At 50.5% G+C, this 22,989-nt stretch overlaps 3 protein-coding genes across 3 annotated transcripts; 1 reads left to right on the top strand and 2 right to left on the bottom strand.

Annotated features, from left to right (window-relative positions):
- Positions 1 to 357: 357 nt before the first annotated feature.
- On the bottom strand, positions 358 to 12,372 carry FUCA1 (alpha-L-fucosidase 1). The gene is made up of 8 exons (XM_029963005.1): positions 12,320 to 12,372; positions 4,207 to 4,341; positions 3,844 to 3,981; positions 3,164 to 3,269; positions 2,591 to 2,791; positions 1,879 to 2,069; positions 1,199 to 1,298; positions 358 to 599 (listed from the first exon to the last, which is right to left on the bottom strand). Exons 1-8 carry the CDS (start codon positions 12,346 to 12,348, stop codon positions 456 to 458), a joined length of 1,044 nt encoding a protein of 347 aa, XP_029818865.1. The 5' UTR covers positions 12,349 to 12,372; the 3' UTR covers positions 358 to 455.
- CNR2 (cannabinoid receptor 2) lies at positions 6,986 to 9,007 on the bottom strand. The gene is made up of 2 exons (XM_008920566.3): positions 8,666 to 9,007; positions 6,986 to 8,347 (listed from the first exon to the last, which is right to left on the bottom strand). The coding sequence occupies exon 2, from the start codon at positions 8,278 to 8,280 to the stop codon at positions 7,231 to 7,233; it is 1,050 nt and encodes a 349-aa protein (XP_008918814.2). The 5' UTR covers positions 8,281 to 8,347; positions 8,666 to 9,007; the 3' UTR covers positions 6,986 to 7,230.
- Positions 12,373 to 19,114: 6,742 nt separating the features above from the next.
- On the top strand, positions 19,115 to 22,570 carry PNRC2 (proline rich nuclear receptor coactivator 2). The gene is made up of 3 exons (XM_018081345.2): positions 19,115 to 19,242; positions 20,154 to 20,358; positions 20,785 to 22,570. Exon 3 carries the CDS (start codon positions 20,803 to 20,805, stop codon positions 21,205 to 21,207), a length of 405 nt encoding a protein of 134 aa, XP_017936834.1. The 5' UTR covers positions 19,115 to 19,242; positions 20,154 to 20,358; positions 20,785 to 20,802; the 3' UTR covers positions 21,208 to 22,570.
- The last annotated feature ends 419 nt before the right edge of the window (positions 22,571 to 22,989 follow it).

Raw genomic sequence — 22,989 nt, 5'->3', positions numbered from 1 at the left:
GTCCTCCACCTCCACCCGGGCTGCTCTGGTGAGGAGTTTCATCCCTCAGAAAGTTCAGCCCTCTCTGGAGAGGGTCAACATCCACGCTGGAAATCTGCTCTCACTCAAACAGCAGAAGTTCAGCTCAGAACAGTGGCTTTTCTTCAATTCACTAAGAACAAAACCTCTTCTCCTTGTAGCTGTCCCCACAGGATATAAATAAAAGTTTGTGGGTGGATTCGTATTAGATTATGGTTTTTGTGTAGATCTCTTCCAACAAGCTTCTGTTGCATTTATTTGTGATGAAAGAGGTGATCACAACTGTTCCAATCAACACCAAAGGAATACAAGGCAGAAGGGATTAGAGGAGACCTTCTCTTAAGTGAAACATTATTTATTCAACAATAAATGAAAAATCCTCTTGGATTCAGTCAAAAAGAAAGGCACTGGGAGATGCTGTGCCCATCCCACAGCTGTCACAACACACCCTCGAGCTTCACAGCCCAGCCAGACTGAGGGGGGAGAGGAGATGGGAGCATGTAGGGCAGGGTGATGAGCAGCCCTTTCCCTGGGGTTTCTTCCTGCCACTTCAGAGTCCCTGCATATCCCAGCATGGTCACCTGCAGAGGAGGGCAGGGGACAATCAGCTGGAGCTCACACAGGCCCCCTGTGCACACCCCAGAGCATCTCCCATTCATCCCCACCCGCCATTCACAGGGCACAGGGCACACTTGGGATGTTTTGAGGCCAAACATATGATGTTTGTTGGTTGTTTGTGGGTTTGTTTGTTACTGAGGCTTCACTTCTGTTTGTTTAGAGCAGAGGGCACTGGAGCATTTGCGTCAGGGTGACACCTGCCACGAGCAGGTCAGTGCCCCTGAGCACGGGCTGAGGTGCAGGAACAGCCATCCCTGCCCTGGGTGAGGCTGGATATGGATTTACTTCCCCTCCCTGCATCAGCAGGACCGGAAGACTCCAGGGGAGAAGAATCTGCCTATTCCATGGCAGCTATGAGCCTGTCCTGGCAACTCCTGTCCAGTGTTCCATGTTCAGTGAACCAAGGAATAGCCTGGGATGCTGCAAGGATCTGGAGGGAGGCCAGAGCACACAACTCTCCTGCTCTCCCCAGTTCCCAGATGAAGCCAGACTGGCCCTTCCCGGCCTATAAACACCCAAAATATGCTCTCAGTGTGTGGTGTCTGTTTTTCAGGTTCCTTACTTGTGTGGCTGGGCATGGAATGGGCGAGCAGAGCTTCAAAACACTGTCCCGAGGCCAGAGCAGGAAGATGGCATAGACGACCTGTCCCTTGGAGGTGTACCTGTGGGACAGGGAGTCCAGCAGGGTCAGGAGCCCCATGGCAGCACCAGGCACGAGAACACCAGCTCACCTGTCACCACACAGGGGTCACCTACTTTCCCCTCATTCCAAACCCTGTCACTTTGGACCCGCCACCAGCGCTGGCTGATGAAACCCAAACAAAGTCCATGTGTGCAAATGTCATCTGTGAACGTGTCCTGGGCTCAGCGTCATCCCCGTCACTGCTCTGCATTTCCACACTGAACACACTCGAGGAAACAAAAACAACTCCAGTTTGTAGAGATTTCTGGCCAGAGCCACTGCCTAAAGCAGTCCTGACTTTTTTTGAAAAGAAGGGTTGTTTTTTAACAATTCAAGCACGGTGGGTGACGTCCTAATTTGTATTCTCTTCTTTCAAGCAAGATATTCCCCAGGTAACAGCCTGGGGCAGAAACTGAATGTTCCAACTGTAGGATATTACCTAAACACCATCTGCACCTGATGGCAACGGTTCAGAGTGTGCCAAATTTAAGAACAAATAAGAAACAAATGTCAGCTGGGGAAGTCCCAGCCCAGATGGTGCTGAGCAGCAGAATCCTTACCAGACTGTGTCTGTGCTGTTCTCCATCTGCACTCTCCAAGGCCGGGATTCATAAATTGCCTCCCCATTGATGTCCAGCCACCTCCCAAGGGCCAGGAGTCTTTCTTGGAAGATGGGGACAATCACCCCTTCTTTGGTAGGTCCCACATTGAGAAGGTAGTTGCCTCCCAAGCTCACAGTCTGCACCAGCTCCTGTGGCAGATAAACCAAGGTAACAAGCTGCATCACCTTCACCTCTGAGGACACAGAAACACCTTTTGTTTTGGTGTTTCTTTTCTCCTGCCCCATGCTGCTTCTTTCTCACAGCAATTAAATCATCTGTGACACTTGAGCTAATGGCTCAGTAGATTAAATGAAGGGCAGTATTTACACAGCCCAGTCTGTTAAAAGCATAATCAGCTCTGGAAATTGGTTTGATTAAAGTATGATTGCCTTCAGATCACAAAATAATGTTACAAGTTGGAATAAAAGTATCTAGCATATCTGAAAATGTGTCAATATTTCCCATGAAATATATTATTTTCCCATTATAGACCAGGTCTTATTTAGAACATCACTGTATCTAAATATGAATGATGGCACTCATCAGCTGCTCCTTAACTCCAGCCTGAGTGTATGGAACACACAACAACTCCTTTGGCAAGTAGGGGGATGAAGGAAACCTCTAGTTCTCAGATTTTCCCCCACAGCTGTTATGATTTCAGCTTCCTCACCTCAATGATACTTGCTTCATCCATGACCTCAGCGATGCTCATGTTGCTCCGGTAGCCCCAGGACAGCTTGTCAATGGAGGAGCACATCTCCCACTTGTGATCTGGCAGAGTGCCTGGCCTGTATTTGTCAGCACAGTTGTAGAACCCTCCGTGCCGGCACGAGCAGCGGTTACACCACCGGTCGTTAACGACGACGGTGTCCTGAGGGAACACACTCAGCTCAGGGCAGAGAACGTTTTGTCTTGGATTGTTCCACCTGCAATCACCCCCCTAAGCCAGCAAAGGCGTCCAAGTGAGGAGGTAAACACCTAAAATTAAAATTCCCTGTGTATTGAAAGAGAGAATCCTCCTGAGAAGGCTGAACCCCTCCCTGAGAGAGCCCCTCCCTGTTCTCTCAGGCAGTGCTGCAAAGGACAGTGGAGCTTCTCACAGGAGCACTGTGGGGCCTTCTTGGTTTTTGGGGAAGAATAAAACACATTTGGCATCTGCCAGGCGGGTTTTTGGTGTTATCACACATCCCTCTGCTGCCAGACCTCCCACACCCACACAAGGAGGGACAGCAGACACTGGTACCTTGACGGGACTGTCGTTATAGAGCCAGGCAAGGAAAGAGGTGGAATTCCAGTAGGAATCTGGAGCTTCCCAGTCTCCATCCGACCAAATCAAGTCTGGTTTGTATCTAAGAGAGATAAATGTTATCTCAAAATGGCTCATTTTCTCCTGCCACAGTGTTTCCTGTATCTGACATAATTTTACTTCCCCTTCCCACTGCCTGTGTCACCAGGAGATTTTGCTTCACTTTCTGCTTCACACAAAGCTCTAAGTGAGGTTGTTGCAGCAGCAAAGAACGATGTGTTGATCCACAGCTCAAGAGAGGATGCATTTTCTTCCAAAAAAACAGAATTTGGCATCTCAAAGGCACATTCTTTTTGTCCGTGTGCCCAAGCCTCGTATTTTTGTCAGAAAGGGGAGGCAAGGCAAGGATGTAAATCCACAGTGAAATCACTCTTCTACTCTACAAATACCAGGCAGGTTGCCCCACTTCCAGCCACCCTGCACAAAGGCAGGATTAAAGGGAATTGTTTTTCCATGAAAAATTTGTCCCTACCTTATTCTACAGATTAGACTGTTCACAGGACAAATGTGAACCCATTTTCTAATGGTCAGTAATGAGATTTGCCTTGGCAAAAATTAACACTCTCTTCTCTGGAACCGGGAAGTGCTCACGGTTCTGAACTGGCTGTAGCTCTTACTTTAACACGAGATCATAAAGTTCTGGCATCATCTTCTTTACAACGAAGTTCTGGGTCTTGAAGCCATTTTTTTTGTCAGCAAGATAGAGTGGGTTAAACCACTCCATGAGGGAGTGATAGAGCCCATAGCGTAGGTTCCTGAAGGACAGAAACGGAGGGAAGAGTTAGGCTCCAGTGGGGATTAAGAACTGCTGGCATTATTATTTCATTATTTGCAAGCACTAGGTTTTTCACACTAAACTTATCATTTTTTGCTGTTTGTCAGCACAGCCAGGAGGATTCACTGCAATATTATGCAAAAAAAAAAAAAAAAACCCAAACAACTGATTCAGCTGACAGAACAGCAGTTTGGCAGTGCCATACCTCTCCCTGAGGGCTTCTCCCAGCTCTCCTACGAGGTCTCGGTGGGGCCCTACATCCACAGAATTCCAGTTCCAGGACCTGGGCGACCCCCAGTTGGTGAAGCCTTCATGGTGCTTTGTGGTCAGGACCACGTACCTGAGGGGAAAAAGGTTTTGATCAGGACAGCAAGGGGACAGCTGAGATGTTCCACAGTCACTAAAACAGCCAGGGACTGGATAACCACACTGCGAGGAGCCCTCTGCCACTACCCTTCAAATTTGGAAGCAACTACAAGAATAACAGAGGTTTTAAGTGGATTTTAATGCCGGAGAAGAATGAACAGTCGAGACTTGGGAAGCAGCAAGACCAGTCATCTCCTCAGCACTCTGGGCATTGACTCATCCCCTCAGGGACCCCTGCAGCCTCTTGGGGACCCCAGGCACAGTGCCCCCATCCTCTCTGGGCCTCTCCAGGGACTCAGGGACCCTAGACATGGGTCTCCTCTCTGCTCGGTCACCACGGACCTCCAACCCTCAGACATTCCCAGAAATGGCTCCTTTATACCCCCAGGGATGCCCGGACCCTCTCATCCCCTCAGGGACTCATGGCCATGGCACTTATTCCCTCAGAGACCCCCTCATCACCTCAGAGACCCCCAGACCCTCCCCGTCCCCTCAGGGACCCTGAGACCGCATCCTTGTTCCCTCAGGGACCCCCTGTTCTCTCAGGGACCTCCCGATCCACCACCCATCCCCTCAGGGACCCCCTTTCCCCTCAGGGACCCTCAGACCCTCCCCATCCCCTCAGGAACCCATGGCCAGGCACCCATTCCCTCAGGGACTCCTCCATCCCCTCAGGGACCCCCAGATCCAGCCCCTATCCCCTCAGGAACCCCTGGCCACGGCACCCATTCCCTCAGGGACCCCCTGTCCCCTCATGGACCCTCAGACCCTCCCCAGCCCCTCAGGGACCCCACCCCAGCCAGCCCCAGGTGCCGACCTGCCCCTTGCCCGCCAGAAGAGCTTTCTGCCCACTGCCGGGGCTGGAATGCGTAGCAGTTGAAATGGGGGGCGAAACTCCGGCGTAAGTGGTTGCCGGGCGGGAACCGGCGTCCGCACGAAGCGCTCGTAGCTGGCATTGCGCTGGGCCCTGCCAGTGCCACCAGGGAACCACTCGGAGCCCCAGGCGTGGCACCGAGACCACCCCCCCATTGCACGACACGCCGACTTGGCCGGTCTGAACCAGGCCGGCAGCTGGCGCGCGTTCCAGGGCTGCCCCAGTCCGGGCGGTGACGGCGGGGCCGCCAGGGGGGCCGCCCAAAGGGCCACGGGGGGGGGGGGGGGCCCGGGGGAGGCCCCCCCGGGCCGGGCCCGCCCACCGGCCCAAAAAACAGCACCGCGCCCGCCGCCCATTGGGCCCGTTGAACCGTCACGGCCGACGCCGTGGGGGACCGGGCAACGGCGGGACCGCGGGGCCGCGGGTTCGAGGCTGCGGTCCGCCACATTCCCGCGGGGGTGACCGATCCAACCCTTAGCCCCGAGCGGGAACATCCCCGAGGGTCACGCCAAGTGCTCCTTGAGCTCTGGCAGCCTTGGTGCTGCAACCGCGTCCCCCTTGGTTAGCCCCGTGCCCCCTGCTCCTGGCTTGCCAGGCCGCCTGGAGCTTCCCACGTTCCCCAGGTTTTGCCAGTGTCACGGAGCGCTTCTCTCGTTTATTCTGACGAGCTAAACCTGCCTGTGTTAAATCCGAGTGAACGGCCTGGTCAACTGGAGGTGTTTATGCACCGGGGAAGAAACAGAAATAAAACATGAGAAGTGGCTGTAATGTTTAATCATGTAACATCCACCAAACACTGGTCAGCTCTCCTGGAATTTGCTGGAGGAAACGTGGTACCTGCAGGGTCCTGTCTGCCCCAGCTATGGCTGAGTCCATAAACCACAGTGAGAACATTCTAGTTTTTCATGATTGGATGCTAAAATCAACATGGTCCCAAATGCTGTGAGACACAATTGGCCAAGACTGTCTGCAAGTCCAGAGGAACCATCTGCACCTTTCCTAGGAAGAGCCAAGGTACCTCCTGCTGCTGCCATCCTGCTCCTGTGGGATCCAGCCAGGCATTCCCTGCCAGTGGGAGCTCATCATGACTTTGTGTTGTCTCTGTTGTTCACCTTTGCCAGGACATGAGGACTTTTTTTGTCACTGTGCTGCACATACACAACCCCCAGAGTCTGGTATAAATAGATGCACCTCTGCCTCATGTGCTCTCAGCACTCTGCTGATGGTGCTGGCACAGCTCTGCCTGTACCCAGTGAAGGGGTTTAGAGAGATTATGTGATCCCTGGGGATTTCTGGAGGACCTGAAGGTCTGTGGAGGGTTTTACTTGATGTTACCTCTGTGTTAAGGAGTGTAAGTGTGATAAAAACACATTGGGGGTTACTGGTGGACAGGCAGGGGGAATTGTCATAAAATATTAGGATCTGCTGTTCTGGGATGTGTTTTTATCCACTGTCTCGTGGCTGGCAGTGGTAACTCTGCAGCCTGGGGACTGGCTGCCTGTGTAAGTTATAGAATCACAGAGTCATTTAGATGGGAAAAGACTTCCAAGATCACCGAGTCCAATCTTTGACCAATCCCCACCTTGTCACCCAGCCCAGAGCACTGAGTGCCACATCCAGGGATGGGCAGCCCCTTCCATTGTTTAACCCTTCCAGTGAAGAAATTCCTCCTGATGTCCAACCTGAACCTCCCCTGGCAGGAGGTGGTAGAATCACAGAATCATAGAATATTCTGGGCTGGAAGGGACCAACAAGGATCATCAAGTCCAGCTCCTGCACAGGACACCCCAACAATCCCACCATGTGCCTGAGGGCAAAGTCCGTGCGCTTCATGTCCCAGCACTGAAGGACAATATCAGCAGGAGCTGTCTCCATGGCAGGCAGCTGATCCTCATCTCCCAGGTCCTCCATCAGAAGAGAAAAGAAACAGGGAAGTGATCCAGACTGTTTCTGCCAGCCTGAGTTCCCGGGGCTCCCACGGACGCCTCCCTACGTCACGTGCGCGTCCTCGCAGACGGTCTCTACCACGGAGGACCTGTGGGTGCTCTCGGCCTCCGGGCTCTCCTCGGGGGCCTTCAGCTGCCTCCTGAAGTGAGAAAACACCCTCCTCAGGGAGGAATTCAGCTCCTTGCTCCGCAGGGCGTAAATGATGGGGTTCACCATGGAGTTGAGCAGGCAGAGGGTGCTGCAGAAGGCGAACACCTTGCGCAGGCGGTCGCTCAGCCTGGAGAAGACGCTGTAGATCATGAGCACGAGGACGGGGGACCAGCAGAGCACGAGGACAGCCAGCACCATGACCAGGGTCTTGGCCAGCCTCACGTCCATCCTCATGCGGGTGTTCTGCTTCCCAGCCTGTGCCTGGTGCTGCTCCATGTAGGCCACGTGCTGGTGGGCCCTCCACAGCACGTGGGCGTAGGCGTAGACGATGCAGCCCAGCAGGAGCAGGGTGAGGCACACCCAGCCCGACAGGTAGTTGTTGTCCACGAAGGGGAACAGCTCGGAGCAGGAGGAGTCCAGCGTGCAGCAGTTCCAGCCCAGGAGGGGCAGGGAAGCCACGGCGGCGCAGGAGGCCCAGAGCACTCCCAGGGCTATCCAGGCTCTTCTCCTCGTCATCAGGAGCTTGTACTCGGAGGGCCGGCTGATGGAGACGTAGCGGTCCAGGGCTGTGAGCAGCAGGCTGCTGAGGGAGGCAGAGAAGGAGGTGTTCACCCCTCCCAGCTGCAGCAGGAACGCCTCCTTGGAGAAACCAGTTCCGTTGAACACGTGGAAGTTCACGAAGCTGCAGACAAAGATGATGCTGGCCAGGATGTCAGCGAGGGCCAGGCTGCTGATGAAGATGTAGGAAGGCTTTTTCCTGGTCCTGGGGGAAGAGAAGATCAAGTAGAGCACCAAGGAGTTCTCCAAAACACACAGTGTCCCAAAGAGGCAGCACAGGGTGGCAATGCTTATCTTCTGTGCCTGTGTGCTGAGCACCATGAAGCACTCCATGGTGCTCCCACTGCACTTGGAGGCGTTTTCAGGTATCTTACAAATATCCATGGTTGTTAACTGGATCTAGGACCTTGCAGAGAGCCTTCCTGCTTCCTTCTGCTCTTCCTCAGATGCTCTGAAAAAGGTAGAGGGGAAGAGGACTTACACAACAGGCAGTAAATTCAACCCAGACACATTCCCCCCCTTTAGAGGGAAGCAAGCAAAAGGAAAATAGCCCATGGGGACCTATTTTCAGGTCCACAGCGCAAATGCTGGAGCCAACTTCCACCCTTTCCCAGCAGAGGTCCAGGCTTTGTCTGGTGATGTAGCTGAGCCCCATCTGTCACAGCCCACGGGTACCACGTCTGCACCACGTCCATTCCCGGGCCGGTTCCTCACCACAAGAGGGAAGCAGCAACACTGGGAATTGCACAGATCCCGGGCCAGTTCTTACCAGTCCTCCAGGATTCACTGCTCAGGGCACCCTGTGGCAGCAGAGTTGGGTTTTTCTCTCCACTTCTGCAGCTCAATGCATTTAACCCCTTTCATCTTCGTCACACTGAGGGGCTTGTCCTTCAGGTTGTTTTCTCCCATCCTTGCTGTGGGTTACACTGGTGTTCAAACCAAGTGCACTTCCACTGAGGGCTCAGTTGTGCTGCCCCAGGTTACAGGGAACAAAGGCTACAGAGAGCAGGTGAAGAGGTAGCTCTGGGATACACTAAACCTGCCTGATTTACAGCAAGATGCTATGTTCCAAGTGCCAAGCATCTGCTGGAAAATCCCACAGAACAGGACCCGATTCTAGAAAGCATCTGCCTGGCTTTGAGTGTCCAGGATCCTTTATCCAGGCAACAGGACCATGAGTTCCCACTGCTGGAGGAGAGCACTGACCTGACAGCATTACCTTTTCCCCAGAACAAACAAGTCACTATCTCTCCTTCCCCTCAGCTCTTTTTTGAAAGGGGAAATGTGCCAAACACGTGAGGCACAGCTGGGACTGTGACAGCCACAGCTCCCTGAGGAGCAGGGCAGGGGCTGGGCTGCTGGGCTGGGGGCTCCAGCCACCTATAATCCACCACCTGTGGTTTCTCTGCCTGTTTTGGGAAATCCAGCAATAGCAGCAGCTGTTTGTAGAGGTGACAACAGCCAGCACTGACCAACAAACCTCCATCTACAACATCTGACACGTATTTTATACCTGACCCCGTGACTTCCTTCCCCACTGATTTCCCTGACACTCATCCCCCGTTCTGTTGTTTGCAGCAGTTGAAAAACACCCTTGAGCTTCCCAGTACTTGACATGCTGCCCAGGAGATCCTGGAGAAGAGCCTGAGCCCCACACTTCACTCCTGCTGCCTGTGGAGCTGGAATATTGGCGGCTCCAGGACGTTTGGTGCGTGTTACAGGCAGAGCAGGTCTATCCTGAGCTGGATTTCTTGGCATGTCAGACTCGAGGAGTCCTGGACTTTGGCTGACATGTGGGCTCAGCGTTGCAGCAAGTCTCTCTCCTCTTACATCAGGCCCTGGCATGGGGTAACAGGACTGGGGATGTTGCACTCACATCTCAGAGCTCTCGTTTCCTGCAGCTCTTCACAGGAACACGACACGGGCAGAGGGAATTACCAACTGCTGTGATTAAACCTGACAACATCCCTCCCTCCAGAGAGAGGTGGATTTTAGCAGACAGATGGACTTTTCATATCACAGGGCTCACCAGGGACCACCAGGGTAACAACTGCCTTGAGTATCCAAACCTCCCCAGCCAAACTCCAGCATCCAGGCCAAGACATCCTTTAATTAAGCAGACTCCAGCATCATCTTGGCATCCCTTACCTGCAGCCAGCATTCCCAGGGCCATCATAAATCCTCTAATCTGAAGTTGTGTAATATCCAGCTAACTTACTTAGAAGCTTGGAAACTGCTGAACGCTGGGCAAGAGACTGAAGGCAGCAAAATACCACCCCTGACATTACATTGCTTGGGGAGAGAATTTGGTTATAATGGTAAATAACTCCTGCACTGCCTGTCCCCCTTTTTTGTTTGCTTTTTTTTTGGACATAAAGCTGCTTTTTCATGCCTAAGGGACATTTCCCTCTCACCAGATGAGCTCCTGGATTTGTTTGTTCATGCCCCTTGCCTCCTGCACAGCTCAGCTCCTGGGAAACACTCCAGCCCATATCTGGGGGAGAGCTGATCTGCAGCATCCTCCACAGGGCAAATCCCACATCCAGGGTGGAAAACCCCTTTCCAGGAGCAGCATCTCCACCTCCCTGGGAATTCCAGCCCCACAACCAGCCCAAGGAGCCCAGGGAGTCCCAGCTGACAGCTCAGCTCAGCCACAAAGAGCAAAGTGGCTTCTCGCCCTCCTTTTGCTCCAGGAGCTGTGGCACAGAGGGACTGGTGCCCTGGAAGGAGCCAAGTGTGGATTCCCTGGGCTTCTGCACAGGAATAACTCTGTCTGGCACAGTGTCTCCTGCCAGCAGGATCTCCCAGGGGGGGAATATTTTGCCAAAACAAAGCACCCTTGCAACGGAGAACCCCCCCAGACAGTGCCAGGACCAACAGCAGAGCCCCAGGAAACAACACCCTGAATAAATGAGGAGCCCAGTTATTAGGAACAGAATCCAGGAATGACATTTGGGAATGCAACATATTCCTGATACAGCCCCAGTGACTGCAAACTCTGCCCAGAGCAGCAGAGAAACCTCCCCCTCCATTAGATCTGCTGTGAGCCCACTCACTCCAGCCTAATAACTCCACTGGCTTTGGGGGAAATTAAATTTACAAATGGAAAAGTCCTTTTCCTTCTCAGTGCATTGCTGGGATTGATTCCAGCTGTCAGACTTGCAGCACTTCTCACGCAGCAGCACGATTCCTGCTTCCACTCCTGCATTTACAGAGCCATCACAGCATCCTGGTGATTAATAAGTTACATATCAGTTGCTTAGATAATGTAAAATTAAGTTTTCCTGCTGCAATCAGCCCGTGCATTGTGCCTGCAGCACTCTGAAAGTCTTGAATATTTCATGTTCAGAATTTCTGAGATGTATTGTTACGGTAAAATAAAATATCTTAAATGATCACCTGATGATTTATGCAAAAATTGTCATAAATGCTTGGATATTTCACTTACTGAAAAAGCAAAATACCTTCTGCTTTACAAATATTTCGGTTTATCTGTGAGTTCTTGTTCTAGTTGCAGAAGTTTTTCCATTATTTTGGAAATAGCTGTTCATCCCAGCCTGTCCCTCTGACCACACCAAATACTGGGGAGTGGAATTCCCTCCCTGCTGTAGGACCTGTCTGGCACAAATGTCACACTGAAGATTATTTGCTTCATTTCTTTCCAGAGTCCAGCTCTGCCCACGTGTGACTGCCTGGGGGGGGGACAGTGTTTGAAGCCCAGGATGGGGTGGGTGCAGAGCAGCTGTGAGGGCCAGTTTGGGTACAAAACAGGGCAAAACAGAGCTGCTCTCACTCCACCAAAACCACCACCCACAGAGTCAGAGTAAACACTGAGCTCAGCATCACACTCCTCCCTGTGAGACTTTTGGAAATACCTGTGACACACAGAACCATGGAATGGTTGGGTTGGAAGGGACCTTGAAGCTCATCCAGTCCCACCCCCTGCCATGGGCAGGGACACCTTCCACTAGCCCAGGTTGCTCCAAGCCCTGTCCAACCTGGCCTTGGACACTTCCAGGGATGGGGCAGCCACAGCTTCTCTGGGCAACCTGTGCCAGGGCCTCCCCACCCTCACAGGGAAGGATTCCTTCCCAATATCCTGTCTAATCCTGTCAGCAGGATTGTCCCATCCCCATAGTTCCTGATGAACTGATCCAACGTTAATATTTCCAAAAATCAGCTGTAAAGACTTACCCCACAGCCTGCTATCAAGCACTTACCTTTCATCCTCTCCTTAAGAAAGAATTGGTCCTAAAACCCAATTTCCCCCCTTTGCCACACGCCGCAGCTCATCCCGAGCAGCACCAGGGATCTCCCTGTGCAGCGGAGCCTCCCCAGCCCGCCCCGTGCGTGGGCTCCGGGGGATGATGTGAGAAAAAGGACCCTGCCGGATGCTGTGGGGCAGCAAAGGCGAACCACTCACCTCCCCGCGGCTGCTCGGGGGCTTCCCATCCCTCTGGCTCCCAGGGCAGCCCGTGCAGCTGCGGGCGGAGCAGCGGCTGCTTCCCTCTCCTCTCCCGCACTTCTGCTTTCAGCTGGCTCTCTTGTACCACTCTGGTTTATTCCCCCGGGCTGGAAAACCATCAGTGCAAGTCCTCCCTCCGCCTTCTTGCTCTTTCTGAGAATGTGTGTCGGGTTTTCTTTCCTTCCCCACTTCCCCTCTTGGGTGTTGTGTTCTTCTGCCTGCTAATGCCACATCTCACAACTGCTTGAGTGCTCTTGGCTTGCTGAAATAATTCTCTCACTCCATCTGATTCTTCCATGTACCTGCAGCGTTTGAGGCAAGGGACAGTCAAGGGGCTCTTCTGATTTCTCTGGGGAAGGGGAAGAGGAGGGAGAGGAAAAGGCCTAGGAGGCAGACATGGAAAAGTCTGCATATACCTGGCTGTTTCAGGGCAGGTTTAAGGGCAAGCTCAGAAATCTACTGTCTTTCAGCCCCATTAGCAGCACAAACCTCACCCCTCTGTGCTCCCCAAAGTGGGGAAGGCCCTGCTTTGTGCACACGCTCAGCTAATGCCAGAGGAATGAGGTGATTTTCTCTCTTGCAAGAGGAAGGGAAGGTCTTCAGTGATACAATCCTGTGGTGAGGACAGACCCAGGGCTGCTGAGCCTGCAGTCACTGCTCTGCCTGCTCTCAGCCATCCTTCCTCCCATAACCACTTCCCCCCTTGGCTGGGCAGCAGCTGCCTGGAGCTGGGTGTGGGCAGGTTGTGCTGGTGCTGCTGGAAAGCAGGGACAGCTGCTGGGTGACAGCAGGGACAGTGTCGCTGTGTTGGTGGGTAGAGGCAAGTTTGCCCCAAATCCCAGAGGAATTGGCCACATGTGGTTGTGTACAGACCATCCACGCTGCAGTGGGGAGCACACACAGTGCTGGGTGTGAAGCAAAGACGTGATCCTTGGCCCCTGGACGCACCTTACCCTGCTCTGCCACCCTACAGAGCCATCCCACAGCCCCATCCCAGCACCAGCAACCTGCCTTCTCCAGGTGGGAGCTCAACCTTCCCTCCTGCTTGGATCCCAGTTCCCCCATTCCGGGATGGTTTTGAACAGTAGTTACACCTCGTGCTCTCCGGATCCTGCTTTGCCTCCTTCCCCTCTGCCGTTATCTGTGGCCCAGGGGGGTTCCCGGCAGCCGGAGCTCGGGCGGTCAGCGATGCTCGGCTGCCCTCTCCAGGGAAACCTGCAGCACTCGCGGGGCATCGGCCTGTGAAGGCTTGAGAAAAGAGGCAGAATTGGGAACCCAGCGCTTCCCCTCGGCCCCTGGCCGGGAAAAGGGGATTCCCAGCTCACCAGGGCGCTTGGACACTGCAGGGACCTGCCTGACCCTTTAGATGCTGCTCAGAGCTGGGCGGGTTTGGAAGCCCCTCTCTGGATCTCGTGTGTGGAAACCACAATAACAGTGAAAGGCCTCTCGTGCTGTTGTGTAAGCGGAGCAGAAGAGGTGGGTTATCAGCTCGGTCTCAAAAAATAAGGGCTTCCATTTCAGTTCCCACGAACTGACAAATTTTCCTTTGCAGGAACAGCTACAAGACTGTAAAGAATAGGTGAGAAACAGGAAGATGCTTTATAGTATTCCTGAGTACAAAAAGCAGCTCTCAGCCTCAGACTGTTCCCTGCTCTGACACACCTTCACATCCAGCAGGATTCTGTGAAATATGGACCCAAGTTTCCTCTGTCTGCAGGCAGAACTGTTGTGACACAGGAGTCTCTGTGTTACAGGAAAGAAACATTATTATGGCAGCATAGTTAAAAGTTTGTATTTTGAGTCTCGTTTATGGCAAAAATTGTCATGCCAGGGTAAAGGAAAATCATTAAAGATGACTTGTAATGTAAGGGCTTTTTGTTTAGCTTGGGTTTTTCCCCTTGGCATCATCAGCAGCTAATCCAGCTGGGAGTAGCCCTGCTTTGGGAACACCCCCATACTCAGGGTCAACATCTGGGGTCAGGAATCAGCTTTACCCTCCCATTAAGGTCACATTCTGCTTTTGCCTTTTTTGTCTGCTGGCCCCAAGCAGAAGCACAGCCAAATCATAACTGCTGGGAACTGTAGGAACACCAGAAACTGGGGAGGGGATTGGCTTTCAGTGGCCTCTGGCTCAGCTGGGTGACGTTACCTGAATTCAGTGTACCTGATTTTATGGCATTTAAGCCAGAATTATATTCAGGTGTGACTGAGCTGTCAGACAGTGGTGCAGGGGTTTGCTGAGCTCTTTGGGGCAGTCTTGGCAGCACTTTGCACTCCTGGCCTTGGTGCCAGGAGCTGAACTGGATCCTCCCGAGGCTGAGCAGAACTGGCAAGTGGGCAGACAGCCCTAGGAAGGGATGCTTTCCTTGTGGCCCTCACACAGGTAGTAGCCCTGGCTGCAGAGGTGTCTGGCTGTTGGGTGCCCTTCTTACTGGGGTGCAGGAGGAGCTGGGGCTGTGTCTGGTGAGCTGCCAGCTCTGGTCCTGCAGCGTGCTGGGGGAAAGGGTCAAGGAAATGCTGTGCAGGCACTGGGGAAAAGGGACTGTGAGCTTGGTGTTGCTCAGTGGTGGTGTCTCTGTCTGCAGAGCAGAGGGAACACCCCGGGGCTGTGTTGGGACACAGCTCATGTGATGGGACACTCAGACACCAGCCCTGGCAGGAAGGGTGTCTGTGCCTTGTGGGAGGACTTGCTTGTATTTCTCTGACTGTTGTGTTTGCTGAAGCTGAATTTGAAAACTGGGTGGCCCAGACAGGGCAGGGAGTGGAGGCACAGCTCACCTTGATAAGGTGTGACTCAGAGCCAGGTGAGTGACTTTATATTGCACTCTTAGAGGAAATGCTCAGAAAAAATAACCCCAGACTTATTCTCTTGTCTAGCACAGCTCCTGAGAGCAAACAGGGCCTGTCCAAGGGGTCTTCCTGTCCCTCAGGAGAGCTGTTCCTGCCGCAGAAACTCCTGTGCTGCCCTGTGGGGAGGAGGTTGAGGGTGGCAATGTTTTCCCTGCTGATAGGATGTGAACCAGGCGTATTGATTTGAAGAGTCCTGCAGGGTTCTGTGACTCAGGGCTGGTGGAGTTTGAATGGGGAGCTGTTGAAACAGAAAACACACAGGGTGTGACTTGGGAGTTGTGCCTGGAGGTGCTTTTATTTATGGAGTTGAGAAGTCATGTTCTGGAGCTGATGTACCTCAGGTACTGGTGGACACTGACTTAATTCATATCTACAGCTTACATAGAAAATATCATTAAGTCTCCTGCTTTTGTTTTATTTAATGTTCTTATGAGGAGCTTTAAACAATTAAAGTATGTAATTTTATTAAATTGTTGGGGTTCTTGTTCCTCTTCTCTATTTACTCTGCAGAGATTCAAATATCCACCCAGTTCCTGTAGATCGTTGCTGTGGATTTCCTGAGCTTTATTTGACAGAGGAAAAGGAGTCCTCTGCCAGACAGAATAAAGGATATTCTAAACATGACTGTATACTCCATACTCTAGTGCAGATTTTCAAGAAAATACAAACTCAACACATTTCTCACACGAGGATAGATTGATACCCTGTTTAATGTTTGACTCAGATGGAAATGTCTGTCTAGTTTCAAGTGTGTCATGGGGGCTCTGAGAGCTGTAAAAAGTAAACATCTTGGGCTTACTAAAAGTCACGTAGTACCGGAAACTTGTCACTGTAAAACAGAGCTGGGGCAACGGTTCACTGTTAACTTAACAAATGATTCATCCCTGCTGCTGACTTCCTGCAGGATCCACCACGGGTAATTCCAGTGAAACCCTCCAGCAGGAGTTTTGGCACTCCATAAACACACGAATGTGTAGATGCTCCAGCGTGGTGAGACCCATCCCAGCCACAGCTGGAAGCGGCTCAGTTTGGGGCTAATGAAGCTCCAGGGACTTTGTCTTCACTGGAACTTCGGTTCAAAGTGCTGGTTGTGGCAGTGCCAGCACAGATGGAGCTGCTTCCCTGGGCTGGATTAACATTTGCTGTGAGAGGGAACGGAGATGCTGAGTGAAAAATAGCAGTGTCCAGGGAAAACCTTGAATTGTTGTCGCTGCAGCAGCAAAAATATGGTGGGGAGATGAGGAGGATTTGGGTAATGCAGAAACTGGCTCCCTGGGAACATGAAGAAAGTCTGTATTCGTTGCAGCAAGCCTTGGATTACGTGAGGAAGCAGAATAATCCTGACAGAGCAGACACTTGCACAATAGAAAAACCATGTACATGTTGTGAGAGGATGTAGTGGAGCTGAGGTCACTGAGTGCGTGTCCCCACGTGGCACAGCACAGTCAGGTTTGGAAGCACTGCCCTGGCTCTGGAGCTTGGTCTGTGGCAGCTGGAGGGCTGTGTGGGTATGAAGGGTGGGCACAACATGGTCCTGGAGGCAGCTAAAATACCTCAGACTACCTGTGAGTACCTGAGGGGAACGTAGTGCCACAAGCTTTGGAGCAAGAAGTCTTATGCTGAGGCCTTTGGAAAAAATAGAGGGGTTAAAAATAGTTGTTTGAAGGAGCGAAGTAGCTTCTCTTGAAGGAATCTCAGATTTTGATGATAAGGGGGACTGAACCCTGGATTCAGTCTGTGCTGTGTCTTCAGGACACGGCAGGAATTTGAGAGTTTCTGTCCCTGCCAAGGTTACCATGGCTCTGGGGATATCTCCTTTTCTTCCACTGCAAGATTGAAAACCAGCCCAAGGCTGGTTTTTACACAGCTGAAGTGTAAAAAATGGGTAACTTTGCAATTTGGGCATTGTGGTGTTTGGGATATTCTGGACTGCCCGTCCTTTTGATTTAAAAAATACCCCTTTGTGTATTTTTGAACTCTGAACAACACAATTTACTGCAGTCACTGGGTTCCCAGTGTGTTTCAGCAGAACAGTCCCTGCACAAGTACAGCATTGGTTTATCCCTGACATTTCCTGCTCCTGTCAGGCTAAATGTGTCAGCCTGACCCCGAAACCAGCTCTGAAAGACGAGATGTTTTTTGAATTCTCAAAGATAGTGAAGAAAAACTGCCAGACCTTGTGTCATCCTTGATCTGGATTGAAAAGCACACGGATGTTCTGCTCCCCGGACAAGGGAGCACGTTTGCAGCCTGTAAAATACTGTTTCTTAATCCCAGTGACATGTCCTGACTTGAAAACTGAGATGAGACTGTTTCAGCAGAAATAAACTAAAGATAGAACCAAAGCAAAAATCTGCTGATGTGCATTATAGGGGAGTTGCTTGAGATAATCAGTGGAATTTCAAGGCTTAAGGGTTTGGTTACAACAGATATTGTTGTCTTCTATCTAAAATGAAAGCTGCTACAAGGATCTCAGCCATAACATTATGCCAAAAAATCCAAAGCAAAGGGAGGAAAACAAAGTAATTTCAGCTTGGTTTGTGCAAACATACGATAAAGAATATGAACAAAGGTCGGGGCTTGGGTATGTCAACACATCTCATGTATTTAAACATCTGATGGGTTTTTTTAATAACTGCGTAACAAATACAAACTTCTTTACGTTATCCTGGTAGTGCCTGAAGACCCTGGGGTGGGTCACAGCCCTGTAACACCACATGCTGGTCAGTAAGGAAACACTTTTGGTTCAGATGTTTTAGGGATAAAAGAGGAAAGAGTAGTTTTTTCCATTCTGTAGCTAAAAATGCAGGGTAACTCAAGGAACCCAGGGGGTCTGTCTGTACCTCAAAATAAAAAAAATCTGAATGTTCATGTGTTGGTTTTAAGTACTGCTTTGATCTGGTGGTGTTGGAACTGAGTTAGTTCTTTTCCATTTTCTTTGGAAATTCCTTTTTTTTGGCCCTTAATGTGGTGTGCAGTGCTCAACTGGCCCCTCAGCAGTGGGCAGGGAGCACTCTTAAACCTGAAAATTTTTAACATATATTTAATTTTCATTCACCCTATAATTCTAAAGGCCAAATCTTGTGGGTTTTGGTGTAAAATTATACTTTGAGGTTAAGTAAGAGCATGTGAATATAAACATGAACTGCAGCCACTGCCAGGGGCTTTGCGTTCCCACAGCAGCAGTTTAAACCCGCGGAAGCTTTTCCCTGTATTTTGACGCGAAATAAAAAAAATCCCTCTACGCTATTTTTAATACTTTAAATTTAAACATTAAATAGTTTAACTAAGCGCAGGTGTGTGGAATTGGCTCAGTGAACCCTCTGACACCAGAGGGCTGCGGGATCTCTGAGGGGCCGGATTTTACTCTTTGTTCGCTGAATCCCCTCGCACAGCCGCGGGTTGTGTGTGTGTTTTTGTGCGTTTTTCCTTTTTTTTTTGTGTGTGTGTGCGTGAATTATTTTACATCATTGAAGCCCCAAGCGGCAGCTGGCGCGGCCGTCCCACAACCTTTTGTTGTGCTAATTCCCGAGCGGGGCTGAGCGGAGGGGGTTGCTGGCAGCGTGTCCCGGGGCTGTGGAGTGGAACCCGGGGGCTGTGGAGGCGAGCCCGGGGACCCTCGGCGGTACCCGGCGGAGGGGTCGAGCCGGGCGGGACAAAGCCCCTCAGCCGCTTCCCGCGCTGCCCTTCGTGAGGGGATTCAAATGGCGGCCCCGCCCGCCCGCGCGCCGCGGCCGCTCTGCCCCGGCCCCGCCTAGCAACAGGCGGAGCTTGGCGCCCATTGGCGGAGCGAGAGAGCGGCGCGCTCCTATTGGCTGAAGGCGCGGGGGAGCAGTGAGGGGGGAGGAGGGTGAAGGTGTTAAACTGCGCAGGACGCGGCCGCCATTTTGTGAAGGAGCGAGAGGGCAGCGCAGGGTGGGAGGGGCTTTGAGGGTGGGGGGGTTGGAGGACTGACGGCGGAGCAAGGGGTCGGTTCGAGTGGCCCGTGTGTGTTGTCTCTACTTGCGGGCGAACGGAGCGGACTGAAGTCGGTAAGGACGGAGCGGTGCGGGAAGGGCCAGGCGCGGCCGCCGCCATGTTGTGCTCCGTTGTGGGGCGGTGGAGACGGGGGGTCCCGGCTCCCCGCGGGGCTCGGGGAGAGGAGAAAGTTCCGAGGCGAAGAAGCGCCGGTTCGTGGGAGCAGCAGCAGCTGGGCTGAGACTGGTTATATTCCCTTGGTTTGAGTTCAAACAAGGCGAAAGAAATGGAGATGGGCGGCTCCTCTAGAGTTGAGGGAGGGATGGGCCGGGGGCTGATGAGTTCGGAGATTTACAGGAGGTGAACAGATTGGAGTGACTCGAGATTAAAATCTTAGAGATTACAGGAAAGTACAAGCCATGGGCTAAACAGGAAGTGAGTGTAAGAGTTAATAAGGAATTACTTGGCTAACGAAGGTGAAAAAAAACAGCTGACAGATGAGAAATGGAGCTCTGTGATGCTTGGGGAGTGCAGGGGGTGTCACGGGAAGTGACAATTTGGGGCAGTTCCTATACTGGTCCCAGTTAGGTGGGTGCATTCTCCAGGGGCAGTTTACAGGGAGGGGTTTCTTTGTGCTCAAGTGATCCGTTGAGCTTTCCCTAAAGTTAATCCCAAAGTATTTTACTTTTTCCATATTTAAAAAAAAAAAAGAGGTTCTTCATTGCCTATTGAAATGCTTTTTAAGACATAGAGAGTGAGAGAGCATAATAAAAAGGCTGTTACTGGTGAAATGCGAAGTACGATGCTGAAGTTTGTATAAGGAGAGTAAGACAAATACTGCCTTGTGGTTTTGGATGGGGAGTTGTTTGTAGCACGTTGTCATTTTTAGCAAGACACAGCTGACTGTGAATTTGCTGCTTCCCCCTCCCAAATCGAAACAATTGTTTCCTTACTCTGACGTCAAATGTCCTTCTCTTTTCTGCAGCGGGACTTCTCCCTTGGAGCTTCTGTGCCGAGAATCCGATGTTGGGCTCGGCTCCCTGGCTGAAGACAGCACATCAGCCCATGAAAACTTCTATTCCCAGCCAAAGGAAGGAGTCCAGCACAAGGCAGCACCTGTTCTTTCAGGCTTGGAAGCAAGAAAGGGGGCAAGAGTTGGAGGGTGTGGAATCTGAGAAGACAACTGAGAGGTAAATGGGGTGGGAGAGGGGAAATTACTGCAGGGATGTCAGCAGATAGGTGCCAAGCACCATGTGATGGTGTCTGGCAGTTCAATTGCAGTCTGTTTGGAGGTGGTTTTCAGTTCACTTTGGGTTTACAGAGTAATTCTTGCACTTACCAGGAAGCCTGGAGGGAGTGGCTTTATCAGTGCAAACTTTGCCCTATCTTTAGGTGTAACAAGCTTGGTTTAAATCTCTCCAGCACTCAATAGTAACACCTTTTATTACTCAAGTGGTATCCAGTAAAGAAGTAAAAATCACTACTCAGAATTGATACAAGTTTTGGTTAGACTGATTTGTGTCCCCTTGCTTAGAATCTGAACATTCTCTGAAATATCTTCTGCTTAAAAAAAAGAGTGATGAAAACTCACCCGACTTTTCTCCCTGTTTTTACAGGTGACATTTAAGTTGAAGATGGGTGGTGGAGAAAGATACAACATTCCAGTTCCCCAGTCTAGAAATACCACCAAGAACCATCAACAACTTAAAAACAGGCAGAAGAACAAAGAGCAGAACTCGCAGATGAAGACCTACATGAAGAAGGAAAGAGGATGTGGAGGCAGCTCATCCCCTGGTGCATGGCAGGCCATGCAGAAAGGGGGCAAGAGCAACGTTCCCTTCCCCAGCAATCCCAACAATCACAACCTGTTGTTCACCCCCCAGAGCAACCAGAACTATGCTGGAGCCAAGTTCAGCGAGCCACCCTCCCCAAGTGTTCTTCCTAAGCCTCCGAGCCACTGGGTACCTGTTTCTTTTAAACCTTCTGACAAAGAAATTATGACATTTCAGCTGAAAACATTACTAAAAGTCCAGGCTTGAGATGTAACTTTTCCTTATTTTTCAGAAGTGATTTAAATTGACAGGGTTTCAAATCTGAGCATTGTTATTCCTAACTCCAGCTGCACAGGTGTGCAGAGCCAGGTGTTCTTGCTGCATGTAGTTAGTCACTTGGAAGAGGGGTGGAAGTTTACATTCCCCTCATGTTTTACCTCAAAAGTTCAGTGCTGTGTTCACGTCACTGTGAAATAGGTATTTTTCTCTAAAATCAATCAAATCAAATCCTGAACAGTCACCATTTATTGTATTTATTGTAAGAGTAAATGGGACTGTCTCCCAGAATTGGAAAATTGTGATTTGAATCGTTAGAAAACCAGCTCTTACCTAACTTAATGCAGCATGAACTGGAAAAAAAAAAAACTGCACTGAAAGCTTTAGTCAGGTTATTTGCTGCTTTTCAGACTGGTGTAAAATTGTGCTAAACAAACATTCTGTGGATTTGCTGAGCAGAAACCTCCCCCTGGGCACAAGGTGAAGCACAGATGATTCTCTTACCTGTACCTGTGAGCTTTGGTGGCACTCCTGGAGGGGGGGATGAGCATTTCAAGCCCGTGACTCTAATCTAGAAGGTCCTGAAGGGATGGAAGAAGTCCAGGCAGATCCGTAATGCCTCTCTCCAGCTCCAGCAGTGCTTCCTGGGAATCTCCACGAGTCAGAGTGCCAACTAAAGACTTTGCATTGCCAGGTGACTGCCAAAAAACTCCCCAAAAATCCCTTGGATGTCCACTGCACTGAGTTCTAAACCACATTTTTCTATCAGTTTTTATAATGATAAAAGGTGAGGTAGTTCCTTAGACTGGTCTTAAATTGGTTCCCTTCTAATAATTAACAGTAGTTTGGGGCAGGTATTCAGTGTTTTCACAGGGAAGACAGAGCCATGTAAATACATGTAAAACATTGTAGCATATGTAAATTTATGCTGGGCTTTCCTGCACAGAAGTATTTTTAGTACAAAACTGCTGAATGTAAGATGACCATGTTGAGTACGTGGCCTAGTTTAAAAAAAATGTTATTTTGTTTAAAAAAAAAAGAAAAAAAAAGACATTTGTGGCTGTGCCCTTGCACTTCACATGCAGTGAATATGCACGTTGTACTTCGTTGTGAGCTCATTTTTTAAGGTTAAATCAGTGCAAAAGAGGCTTATTTAGATTTTTTAAATAAAATAAAAAAAAACTTAAAAAAAAAAATAGAGCTGATGAAGTTTCAGCTCCTCCTGTTGAGAATGTGGAGGAGAGGTGTGTGTTCAGTGATGAAAAAACACTGATGTGTTCCAAATCAATGCCTGGGTTTGGGTGCTTGATAAAACCGAAGGATTGTAACCATTTTGTGTTTTGGAAATGCATCAATGCTCTGCAAGACATCAGTTTCTCCCAGTATTTGCTCAAATCCTTCAGCAACAGCTCCTGTGCTGTCACATTCCAGCTGATCCTGCAGCAGGAACAGCTGAACTGTGAGAACAGGATCATCCAGGCTTCTTTCAAAATACAGGAATTACCAAAAAAAAGTGCTTTAATTTGAAAGGGACTTTTGCAGATTGTGAAATGTTCTGAGGTGTCTTTCTGTACATTCCAAACACAGTGGCAGCTGAATGTTTACAAATTATTGCTCCCAATCAGATGGAATTGGCAGTCTCTAAACCTGTGTTGTGACCTGGACCATCACCAGAGTCTGAGCTGTATCCCAGTTAATTATCTGTTCTTCATTTCAAATTGTCAATTACTGATGGTGTTTGTACAAATTGGAAACAAAAAAATTTAAATAAAC

Source organism: Manacus vitellinus, unplaced genomic scaffold, assembly GCF_001715985.3.
Source record: "Manacus vitellinus isolate BGI_N305 unplaced genomic scaffold, ASM171598v3 scaffold_52_pilon, whole genome shotgun sequence".
NCBI classification, from domain to species: Eukaryota; Metazoa; Chordata; class Aves; order Passeriformes; family Pipridae; genus Manacus; species Manacus vitellinus.
Note: the sequence above shows the minus strand (reverse complement) of the source record. Positions and strands in the feature narration are given on the sequence as shown.